We start from the raw sequence: 12,713 nt of genomic DNA, 5'->3' as shown, positions 1-12,713 counted from the left end.
TATGGGGTATTGTGTGTAGATTGATAAAAAAAAAATATCAATTTTAGAATAAGCCTGTAACCAATGAGGAGATGGCACGTGGGTACCTGCTTCTATAAACCAATGAGGAGATGGGAGAGGCAGGACTTGCAGCGCGATCTGCGTCAGAAATAGGAATTACTTCTATTTTAGCCCTTGGTAACGCAGACGCTCGTTGGCGCGCGCGAGCAGTGTGGGTGCAATAATTTAATAACATGGATTTCTACATATATTTTGCGATGCTCGCGCACGCGACGTCCATGTTATTCAATTATTGCGCGCCAACGAGCGTCTGCGACGTCAAGGGCTAAAATAGAACTCACACACCATATGTGCATTGAAGTACAGATTGAAATTGTATTTATAATATAATATTGCAATCATTAGAATTATAATGAATGTATTATGTATTTATAACACCTGGATAATGAACTTCTTTCAATAAAGCGTTTCACATTTTCCACTGGCTGAAATTAAGTATCTCATTGAAATACTATCCTGTGTCCTCAGATTAATGCAGATGAAGGGAGTTAGATATGCATCGTTTTAGGGAGTTAGATATGCATCTGTATATATGAATTACAAATCAATCATGTTTCTAGTCTACTGCATAGTTACAATGTGTAATCATTGATGTCCCAGGAGCGATAAACACTGTTGAAGTGTATAATTGTAATACATACATGCAGACACAGCATCGTTCAAATAAAGGAGTTTGATATGACTGAAAAAGAATGTCTCAGAGATTCATACCTGAACCGCACCTTTATTTGCCAAGGAAGAGTACATGATCAGTGAATATATTCAATGTACAGGCTACAATGTGGGAATCTCATGCGTGGTAATAACTACAGTACATGTATATAGGACTTGCATCCTTGGCACAATAAAGTTATTATATTCTACTCAAACCATAGGCTTCATTAATGCCATTCAGACTTGAAGTTGATACAACAACTATGATAGCTAAGGTTCATAGATAGGTTCTGAACTAATATTCATACCAAACGTTTTAGGGTCCATACACAGATCGGCTACATACTGTTGCTAGGTACACATCCATAGGCATACAGTTATTTTTATCCTCCACTACACAATAAGCAAGTAAATAGTTAGCTAGCTATGTTACTTCAGCTGCATTGCAAGGCAAACTTACACAATTGTACATTCAATTTGCAGTAAATTCTTTAGCTAGCTAGATTCTTTACATCCACTGTTTCATAAGACAACAGCCTGGTTTGCTGGTTCTCAGGAGTCCCTAAAACACAAAATACAAATTCATTCTCCTAACACTAGCTAGCTGGCTAATGTTAGCTAGTCAGAGAACTTGCTGAATAGCGATTTTCGTAAATTTACTTTACAACCAAAAAATATGCACAAACGTTTATCTCTACATTAACTAACACATTCCTCTCAATTGTACATTTTTTTGCTTGACTCGTTATGACGTTATAACATTTGGTTCCACCGTAATGTTTTGTCAGACATCTTTGTTGAAGAACGCCACCAGGGACAGGTGGCTTGCGTCAAAATTCGTCATTCGAGCCACTCGTTTTGATTGGTCATATAAAAACCTTGGGACCCAAATGCATAATGAGTGCTCTAACTCCTCCTTGTGGTGGTCTGGAGCAATGAAGCCGTGGCGCTGGGTACCTCTAAGTCCTGCGCTGCAAGCTCACAACTTTTAAAAGGAGGAACCACTGTATGTGTGCCATTCAGAGGGTGAACGGGCAAGATAGAAGATGTAAGTGCCTTTGATCAGGTTATGGTAGTAGGTGCCAGGCGCCCTGGTTTGAGTGTGTCAAGAACTGCAACGCTGCTGGGTTTTCACTCTCAACCATTTCCCATGTGTATCAAGAATTGTCCACCACCCAAAGGACATCCAGCCAACTTGACACAACTGTGGGAAGCATTGGAGTCAACATGGGCCAGCATTCCTGTGGAACGCTTTCCACTCCTTGTCCATGCCCCGACGAATTAAGCTGTTATGAGTGCAAAAGAGGGTGCAACTCAATATTAGGACGGTGTTCCTAATGTTTTGTACACTCAGTGTAGACCAACTGTGAAAGGACTTGATGCAAACTGTGTATGCATATAATTTCACAGATATTGTGACAAAGATGACATGGGAACAAAACGGGATGCTAAATGGATCTGTTTATCCAGATCCGGATGTATCAAAATTGGAATGCTTTTCTAGGATCAGTTCTTCCTTGTCCATTTAATCTTATTCGTTGAGATCTAAAGGGCAAGACTGATTAGCACTCATACTCTAAGACACTTGATATATACATGGACCCATACACAATTGCATGATCCAGAACACGAAATGCTCCCAGAGACCACATTTTTACAAATCTGTTAGTTCCATGTTTTTGCCCACACCCACCCATGAAGAAAACATTTTAGACACGTATGCTCTGATAAATCACACGACATATCTGAATTGCATGAATGCTCTCTCTTCTCTCCCTATCTGAATCCTGACCTCCACACGGCCATTTAGACAAACGGAGAAATTCTGCTGGGAAACTGCAATCGTAAACATCTGCTTCAGCGTAGGGATCGGGTCTCTCCAGCTGATCCCCCTACTTATGCCGCCCTTGTGTAGCATTGACACTGAAAGGGCACAGCCCAAAAAAAATACTGGATAGCAAACAGAGAAAATGACAGTTTAAAAATGGGCGCAGTGAAAGGCGTTACACTGCACTTCAAACACCCCTGCCTGTTTTGACAGTGGTGTAAAGTAACTAAGAAACACTTTGCAGTACTACTTCAGTCATTTTGGGGGGTATCTGTACTTTACTATTTATATTTTTGACAACTTTTACTTTCCCTCCACTACATTCCTAAAGAAAATATGCACTTTTCACTCCCATACAGTTTCCCTGACACCCAAAAGTACTCATTACATGTTGAATGCAGGACAACAATATGGTCTAATTCATCCCCCTATCAATATAACGTGTTGTCATCCCAACTGCCTCTGATCTGATGGACTCACTAAACGCAAATACTGCATTGGTAAATTATGTCTGAGTGTTGGAGTCTGCCTCTGCCTGTCTGTAAATAAATACAAATATAAGAGTGACAGAGTGAAAAGAAGAAATACAAGAAAATCATGCCACCTGGTTTGCTTAATATACGGAATTTGATGTATAGCATTTACTTTAACTTTTAACTTTTAGTTATAGTGTATTTTTTCCACCCCCGTACTTAAGTACATTTAGTGGGGCAGTTTTTTCTCCTCAAAGACAACTGAAAGTGAAACAATTGGTTTGAGCTGGGTGTTGCTAAAGCGCAATTGTGGTGATGTACAAAGATGTGTGTTGCATGTTGATATCTACCAAGATGGTGTAATTACATCATGACGGTGAGTCAGAGATTAGGAGATACTGCAGGAACTAAAAGTCTACTGAGGGCTAAAAGCCTAATACCTCCTTTATGAAAAGAGTTTGTGAATCTCATTCTTCAGTAGATATTGTTTCCATTTAGTTTTTGTTCAGTTGTCATGATCGCACGGTCATACATCTGGCACAGGTTACGTAACATAATGTCGACACAATCTCAAGGATTTACAAATGTGTCTAGTGGCTTAACTCATGTGATTACGCCTCAACTCTAAATTGTGCATATCATAATTAAAGAATGTGTAACGGCTGTCCTCCTCCTCATCTGAGGAGGAGTAGTAACAAGGATCGGAGGACCAATGCGCAGCGTGGTAAGTGTTCATGATGAATATCTAATGGATCAAACTGAACACTGAAATACAAAACAATAAAGTGAACGAACGAAAACCGAAACAGTTCCGTGTGGAACACACAGACACAGAAAACAACCACCCACAAAACACAATAGAAAACAGGCTCCCTAAATATGGTTCCCAATCAGAGACAACGACAAACACCTGCCTCTGATTGAGAACCATATCAGGCCAAAAGAAAAACCCAACATAGAAAAACAAACATAGATAACCCACCCAACTCACGCCCTGACCATACTAAAACAAAGAAATAACAAAAGAACTAAGGTCAGAACGTGACAGAATGCATATGTAATCCCAAAATACTGTAGATACACTGAGTGTACAAAACCTTTAGGAACACCTTCCTAATATTGAGTTGCACCCTCTTTTGCACTCAGAACAGCCTAAATTTTGGGGGGCATGGACTACAAGGTGTCGAAAGCGTTCCACTGGGATGCTGGACCATGTCGACTTCAATGCTTCCCACAGTTTTGTCAAGTTGGCTGGATGTCCATTGGGTGGTGGACCATTCTTGATACACATGGGAAACAGTTGAGTGTGAAAAACTCAGCAGCTTTGCAGTTCTTGACACACCCAAACCGGTGCGCCTGGCACCAACTACCATTACCCTGTTCAAAGGCACTAAAATATTTTGTCTTGCCCATTCACCTTCTGAACGGTACACATACACAATCCATGTCTCAATTGTCTCAAGGCTTAACATTTTTTATTTAATCTGTCTCCTCCCCTTCATCTACACTGACTGAAGTGGATTTAACAAGTGACATCAATACGAGATCATAGCTTTCCCCTGGATTCACCTGGTCAGTCTATGTCATGGAAAGAGCAGATGTTCCTAATGTTTTGTACACTCACTGTATATCATTATGAATCCATAGTGTCTGTAGCTTTTAGATGTCCACCTGGATTCGCTATGCACATTTAGGTCAACCACTTGGCAGACAAATTATTGGCAAACGTTATTGGCCAAAGCAGGGTTGTTTTGAGGAGGGTTTACTTTGAACAGCATTTCTGCTATCCTCACTCTCGTGTCAACAACAACATCAACAACACACAAACTGTTGACCTAGTAGCTCCTTGTCTGTCAGGGCAGAGTGAATCATCATGGGAGTTAAGAGTTTAGTTTGAATAATTTTTCATATCTCTTTCCAACAACAACCCATGCAGTCCCTCTCTATCCAAAATATAAAGCATTTTTCACCACATTTACTTTACATAACAAATTGCCCACCGGGGCATACAAACACATTGATACAATGGCCATCTACAGCTCCCTAGGCTGGATGCATCTTCATGGTGCCAGACTCAAAGAGCACTGTACTGCACACCAGACATTAGCTACTGTATCTTAAGAGTTTTCTCTGTTTGAGATCTTGGTATTTACTGCCATTTGTCCCAAGATGAACACTGATGGCCAATGTTAACATGAGAAAAGCAACTCAAACTCAGTAAACTAAGTCAATCGTCAGTGCAGTGGCAACAGGGAGAGCGCCTACACTTAGAAAAAAAAGGTGCTGTCTAAAACCTAAAAGGTTTCTTTGGCTGTCCCCATAGGAGAACCCTTTGAAGAACCCTTTTTGGTACCAGATAGAACCCTTTTGGTTCCAGGTAAAACCCTTTTGGTTCCAGGTAGAACGCTTTTGGATTCCACAGAGGGTTCTACATAGAACCCAAAAGGATTCTACTTGGAACCAAAAAGGGTTCTATCTGGTACCAAATAGGGTTCTCCAATGTGGACAGCCGAATAACCCTTTTTTTCTAAGAGTGTAGAGAGCCATGGGATGTGGCTCTGTAGTGTGGCTCTGAATTACACTTACTGTATGTAATAGCACAATGGCCTGAGGCAAGTAAAAGCGTATTGGGATAGGTAAGGGTGTGAGATTTTGGGGGTCATTCAACTTACCATCTGGAAAACCCTTGGGTATAGACTGGTGGTCTTGTCAGAGTTGTGTTTTTTTGCCCAGTCAATATAGTTAGCACCTGACATACTGTATGTTCATTATGTAAGTGTAAGGGTACAATAGTTTTTGGGGGGGTTTAAACTATTGTGTCAGCATCCATGATATTGTTCCAAGTGTGTCACTGCAGTAGATGCTTTGAAACTTGCAACGCTCAAGTCCTCCATGGAAATCCACAACAAAATATTGTCACTAATAAGACAGCAAGCAAATGCAAAATTGAATAGCCCTGGGTGAGATGTGCACTTTGATTTATCTGTTTAAACTCCAGGGAGTCCATGCTCTAATTGTTTTTTATGATCCCAGGCTCGTTTTTTTGAGAACACATACACACATCATTTATCTCTCTTACATTTTGAACAGGACTACGCCACAAACACAAAGACGTGAGTGCATTCATGCAAAGGTAGGCTAAACTATTATCCATTATATTGGCCAGATACTCGAGTGGCTGCTCTAACAATGAAAATACATTTCTTCAAAAATGGAAGGCAGTCTGGAGGAGGCAAGATCAGTTGGGACCATTCTAGTCAATGGAATGTCATATACGATTGTGACCAACAGGCACAACGGTTTCCACTAGTTACCACAGCCACAAAGTCGAAATGGGCTATTATCGTAAAACTTCATAAAAACTTGTATTTTTTTTAATCATAATTTAAGATTAGGGTTAGACATACGATTAGCAGTGTGGTTAAGGTTAATGTTAGGTTTAAAAGCACATTTTAATAAGACAATTTGTAGGAATGGGCAGGGTTTATGACTTTGTGACTGTGGTAACTCATGACGACTAGGCACAACTCTGATAGTGTTTTTTCTCAAAGTTGCCGGGATGTCACATGTCCTACTTATGTCAGTACACCCGTAACAATGTAATCATTACGAGACGTCTATTCGATCAAATAAGCCACACCATAGTCAATAAGTAATTCATGTTTAAACCGAATTCTACACGCTCCTTGACCTCCATACAAAAACAACTCGCTTGGTGAGCGAAAAAATATGAAAAAACGCCCTGTTATCCCTCTCGCTTCACCTCTTCCTTTCTGCCTTCCCCCATACCCACAAGCACACGTACACATACAAACTATCTATCTCGCTCTCTCACACTCTCATTCAATAATGAGAGAGGTTTATTGGCATGTGAAATAGATAATAATCATTCTCTCGCGCGCTCTTATACATACATATACGTACGTACAAACACACACAAACATACAAACATACACAGACCGGTATTTCTGCGGTAGCCTAATTGAAAGAGACGCAGAACTTCAGAACCAAACTGTAAATTGTGTTACAGCCTCAATTTAAAATGTATTACATTTAGATGTTGTGTCACTGATCTATCTACACATGCCACAATGTCAAAGTGGAATTTTGTTTGTAGAAAAGTTTCTACATTTATAAAAAATGTAAAGCTGAAATGTCTTGACTCAATAGGTATTCAACCCCTTTGTTATGGCAAGCCTAAATAACTCCAGGAGTAAAAATGTGCTAAACAAATCACATATAAATTGCATTGACTCATTTTGTGTTCAATAATAGTGGTTAACATGATTTTTTAAATGACTACCCCATCTCTGTACCCCACACATACCATTAGCTGTAAGATCCCTCAATCAAGTAGTGAATTTAAAGCACAGATTTAACCACAAAGACCAGGGAGGTTTTTCAATGCCTCACAAAGAAGGGCACCAATTGGTAGATGTGTAAAAATAAAATAAAAAGCACACACTGACTATATCTCTTTGAGCATGGTGAAGTTACTAATTAGGCTTTGGATGGTGTATCAATACACCCAGTCACTACAAAGAGGCAGGTGTCCTTCCTAATTCAGTTGTCGGAGAGGAAGGAAACTGCTCAGGGATTTCAACATACGTTTAATGGTTGTGATATGAGAAAACTGAGGATGGACCAACAACATTGTTGTTAATCCACAATACTAAGCTAAATGAAAAGAAGGAAGCCTGTACATAATTCAAATATTCCAAAACATGCATCCTGTTTGCAACAAGGCACTTACAGTAATACTGCAAAAAAATATATATATATAACATTTACATTTTGTCCTGAATACAAAATCATTATGTTTGGGGCAAATCGAACACAACACATCACTGAGTACCACTATTTTCAAGCATGGTGGTGGCTGTATCCTGTTATGGGTATGCTTGTCATTGACAAGAACTAGGAAGTTTTTGGGATACAAGAAATGGAATACAGCTAAGCACAGGCAAAATCCTAGAGGAAAACCTGGTTCAGTCTTCTTTCCAACAGACACTGGGAGACGAATTTACCTATCAGCAGGTCAATAACCTAAAAAACGAGGCCAAATCTATACTGGAGTTGCTTACCAAGATGACATTGAATGTTCCTGAGCAGCTAGAGTATTTGTATCAAATTGGCTGGAAAATCAAGAAAAATGGCTTTCTAGTGATGATCAACAACCAACTTGACCAAGATTGAATATTTAAAAAAATTATAATGGGAAAATCCAGGTGTGTAAAGGTCTTAGAGATTTACCCAAATAGACTCACAGCTGTAAACGGTAAGGTATTTTTTAACATGTATTGTCTCAGGGATTAAATACTCAAGATATTAGTATTTTATTTTTCATATCTTTTTAATAAATGTAAGACTTTTTCTTCCACTTTGACATTACAGAGCATTTTGTGTAGATCATTGACCAAAAATGAAAATTAAGTCAATTTTAATCCCATTTTGTAACCCAACAAAATGTGAGATTTTCTTTTTTTCAAGAGCTGTGAATACTTTCTGAAGGCACTGTAAGTAATACAACCAGCATAATCTTTGTGAGAAGTTTGCAGACATGAGCGCAATTTCGCACAATGATTGATTACAGTGTCATCTCTATCAGGTATCCATTAATTGTGCCTGCTAGGAGTCCCAGAAACTCACGTTTATAGCCTAACTTAGTTGATCAAAGATAACAAAAACAGAAAGCTTTTCCCTACCTTGGAAACGTGTTTACTCAGTATGCTACTGCTTGGGGATGGGGTCCCGAGTCAAACATGTAACCAATTCATTAACTTGCAAAGATAAGTAACACATCCGTGCATGCTAAATATCCGTCCATATGAAATAACAGCTCACTTTACATCGCTGCTTACCTTATCATCAGAAGAGTAACGACGAACATTTTGGGCTACTCCCGCACTTTGATTCATGTTTCAGCACCTTGGACCGCTCCAATGGTGGTAGAAATAAATACAAATCACCGTGCACCTTTATGAATCCGCGCTCTCTTTGTATTGAGCAAGCAATGTTGTGTTGGTGATATATAGAGGGCAATTGGCCGACAGGGGACTCGTTGGAACTAGTGATGGGTCGTTCGCGAAGGAACGGCTCTTTTTGAATGGCTCTTTTTGGTGAACTGAATCGCATCTGTGATAGAACCGTTCGTTTGGCTCCCTGGTTGGCATACTGTTACATTAATTTTTATTTAACCTTTATTTAACTAGTTAAGTCAGTTAAGAGCAAATTCATATTTACAATGATGGCCTACCCCGGCCAAACCCTAACCCGGACGATGCTGGGCCAATTGTGCGACCTATGGGACTCCCAATCACGGCCGGTTGTAATACAGCCTGGAATCGAACCAGGGTCTGTAGTGACACTAGCACTGAGATGCAATGCCTTAGACCCCTGCGCCACTCTACTGCTTTTTGAGCTCCAGACAACTAATATCTGCATATAAGTTAGAAAAAAGTATCTGAAATATCTGAAGGTTGTAATTCCTTACAACAGGAACAATAAATAGTGAGGAGAGATACTTTTTTCTGGTCCACACACATTTTTACAGTGCTTTTAAAAAACATACTTTTTCTGCTGGCCATCTAATAATTTGGTCAGGTAAAAAATGTATTTGTACTCACATGTGACGGTCTGACATAATGGCAGTTAACTTTCTAGCTTTACATTAGAGATGTGATTGTTTTTAGCTGGACGTTGTATTTTAGCTGAATAGAGCCACATGAGCCGGGTCAATGCCCATCACCACTTGGAACCAGTTTACTATTCCGTTTTTTTCCGCGCTGTGCTTTTTCTGCTATGACATGCATGGTTTCTCACAGCCAATGATGCCAGTGCGTCAAAGGTTACTGCAATCCGGGATCCCCAGTGGTGGTCGCCGATTGGCTGAATACCCGGGGCGAGTGGTGGTTGGAGTCAACAAAGCGGCATGACAGAAATGCGATGCCAAGTTTTCGAACTACCAGTAGTTTCTTTGAGAAGATATATAAAGTGATCTGTGTATTTGAACGACAGCATAAATACACCTATTTCACTTTTGCATGTCAAAACCTAATGACTACCACTGTTTTGGAACAGATTCAATTATACTATTTAGGATGAACAGCCAGCTCACAAATGCAACGGGGAGAACGCAACAGTGATTATCTATCTGGGGACAGCTGACATCATGTCAGAAAGCATGATGCGCTAGCCAGTTATATGAAATAACTTCACATTTCCGAGTTAGTCAGATTTTAGTTTAGAAAGACTGAAAATTGGCATGGGAATTAACTACATAGCAAGCTGCTTATCAAAGGTAGATACAGAAAGAAAATCTAACAGGTCTGTGAGAGCCGGAATTCTTACTGGTTGGTAGGTGATCAAATACTTATGTCATGCAATAAAATGCAAATTAATTACTTAAAAATAATACAATTTGATTTTCTGGATTTTTGTTTTAGATTCCGTTTCTCACGGTTGAAGTGTACCTATGATAAAAATTACAGACCTCTACATGCTTTGTAAGTAGGAAAACCTGCAAAATCGGCAGTGTATCAAATACTTGTTCTCCCCACTGTAACTGGTTAAGTTGACTCAGAAAATCGACCAAACTATTTCAATGTTTCTCAAAATTACAGTAGATGGCAAATTCATTTGATCATGCTTTGTGATTACACCCGGTTTTATGCTGTTTTAGTCCACACAACATGTCACCCTGTCACCTACAGTAGAACCTGATGAACAACATGGGGGGAAAGGAATATTTGCCATGCTTTTTTTGTCCTACTAGATCCACGATGAGTAGGTTCTAGCTAGTGTATCCTTCTGTCCTTCGACTCTTGTTGGATGTAGCTGTCCAGTTTATCAGGTCCCAGGATCCCATGACGGTTATGATGATTTATTTACGAGTTAACTACAATTTGCTTTTTGCTTTAGCGCCATCTGTACCTGATTGAGCAGATCTAGTCTCACGTGCGGAAGTAAGTCGTCTGGTGTGAGAGACTCATTGAGATGGAGTCTAGAGGAGACCCAGAAGTTCTGACTGAACGGATGCACATTTGAGCACCCTAGGGCGGTCCATTTACTTTGTGCTGTTATAATTTACAGTCCCCCCTCATAGATGGGTTAGCTGACAACGTCACGAGAACAATGTGCACGCTTCAATGGGCAGAAGTCGGTGAGTTGTTGTGGTTCTGGATGCCCAGATAAATACCAACAATGACAAGAAACTGCAATGTGGGGAATCGTAAATGACTCGTTTCAGCTAGTTTCATCTTGTTCTTGATACCATGTTTTGTTTGAAGTGTTTTGACTGATTTCATGTCAATGCTAATATGGCAAAACGTTTGCTAGCTAGCTAACCAACAACTGTAACGATATATTTGAGAGACAATATTGTGCAAATATATTTATCCATGAATTATATAAATATATACTTTAAAATATAAATATTTGAACTTAGTTTTTTACCAATCAAAAGTTTTGTAATTTTTTTCACAAGTGGGGTGCCGCCCTTAATCCCCAAATGGGCAGGCCACCGCTGCCTTACCCTAAACCCTAACCTTAACCCTTACCCTAACCTTAAGCATAACCTTTACCTAACCCCAGGGGTGCAACTTTGGTGTTAAAAGTGGGTGGGACGGTCGGATAAACACACCAAACAGCCTACCCGACCTCTTGGAGGCGTCCGCGAGGTCCTAAAGCACACCGTTGCCTTGTTTTGTATCACATTCCAATAATAAAACTGAGTGGGACAAAATTGCAATTTCAGAATGTGGTCTTGATGGAAAAGACAGACAGGACCATATTTGAAAATGCACCCCTCTGGAATTTCACACCCAACCACAATGATGTTTTAGGCTACTCTCGCCTCTTTTTGAGGGCCTCTCCCTTGGACCCTCCGCTCACACCTCCACCGTCATAGAGCTATGGGCTACATTTAAGTTCTCAACGATTCTCCCGAAGTGTGCACTAGTACACTTCCTGTCATGGATTTAAAAGGAATAGACTGGTGTGGGGAATATGTTGGTGGAAACTCCCTCCAGCCATACTTAACACCAATCCAACTGAGTGAACAAGCACATCTTTCTGTAGGACGGTAGACAATCGGAACCCAGCCATTGAGAACCTGATGGCCCCCAAGGGACTTTGTCGAATCCACCTATGAGCTTATTCTAAGCTGGTCCCCACATCAACCTCCTGCTCCAGGGCCCAGAGAGATTACATGACCCAGATTCTCACCCAGGGAGTGGGCATCTTCTTTGACCTGTTGGGAGCCTGACTATCTCACTGTGTCATGCCCTGATCTGTTTCACCTGTCTTTGTGATTGTCTCCACCCACCTCCAGGTGTCATCTGTTTTCCCCATTAGTCCCCGGTGTATATATCCCTGTGTTTCCTGTCTCTCTGTGCCAGTTCGTCTGGTTTTTGCCAAGTCAACCAATGTTTCTCCTAGCTCCTATTTTTCCCAGTCCCTGTTGTTTCCTAGCCCTCCTGGTTTTGACCCTTGCCTGTCCTGATGCTGAATCCACCTGCCTGACCACTATGCCTGTTCTGACCTCAAGAATGCCTATCCCCTTGTACTGTTTGGACTCGGACCTGTTCACTGAACCCCTGCCTGTCCTGACCTCGAGCCTGCCTATCGCCTAGTACTGTTTGGATTCTGACCTGGTTTATGAACTCTCGCCTGTCCCCAACCTGCCTTTTGTCTACCCC

General features: G+C 40.5%; 1 protein-coding gene across 1 annotated transcript in view; it reads right to left on the bottom strand.

The window, feature by feature from the left end:
* Positions 1–9,038, bottom strand: part of LOC139547003 (inactive dipeptidyl peptidase 10-like) — a 239,922-nt gene extending 230,884 nt beyond the window's left edge. Inside the window, exon 1 of the mRNA XM_071356029.1 lies at positions 8,877–9,038. Coding sequence (XP_071212130.1) covers positions 8,877–8,933 — 57 coding nt within the window. The 5' untranslated portion in view covers positions 8,934–9,038. The remainder of the gene's footprint in view (positions 1–8,876) is intronic.
* Between the last annotated feature and the right edge of the window lie 3,675 nt (positions 9,039–12,713).

The sequence above is a fragment of the Salvelinus alpinus genome, chromosome 20, assembly GCF_045679555.1.
Source record: "Salvelinus alpinus chromosome 20, SLU_Salpinus.1, whole genome shotgun sequence".
NCBI classification, from domain to species: Eukaryota; Metazoa; Chordata; class Actinopteri; order Salmoniformes; family Salmonidae; genus Salvelinus; species Salvelinus alpinus.
Note: the sequence above shows the minus strand (reverse complement) of the source record. Positions and strands in the feature narration are given on the sequence as shown.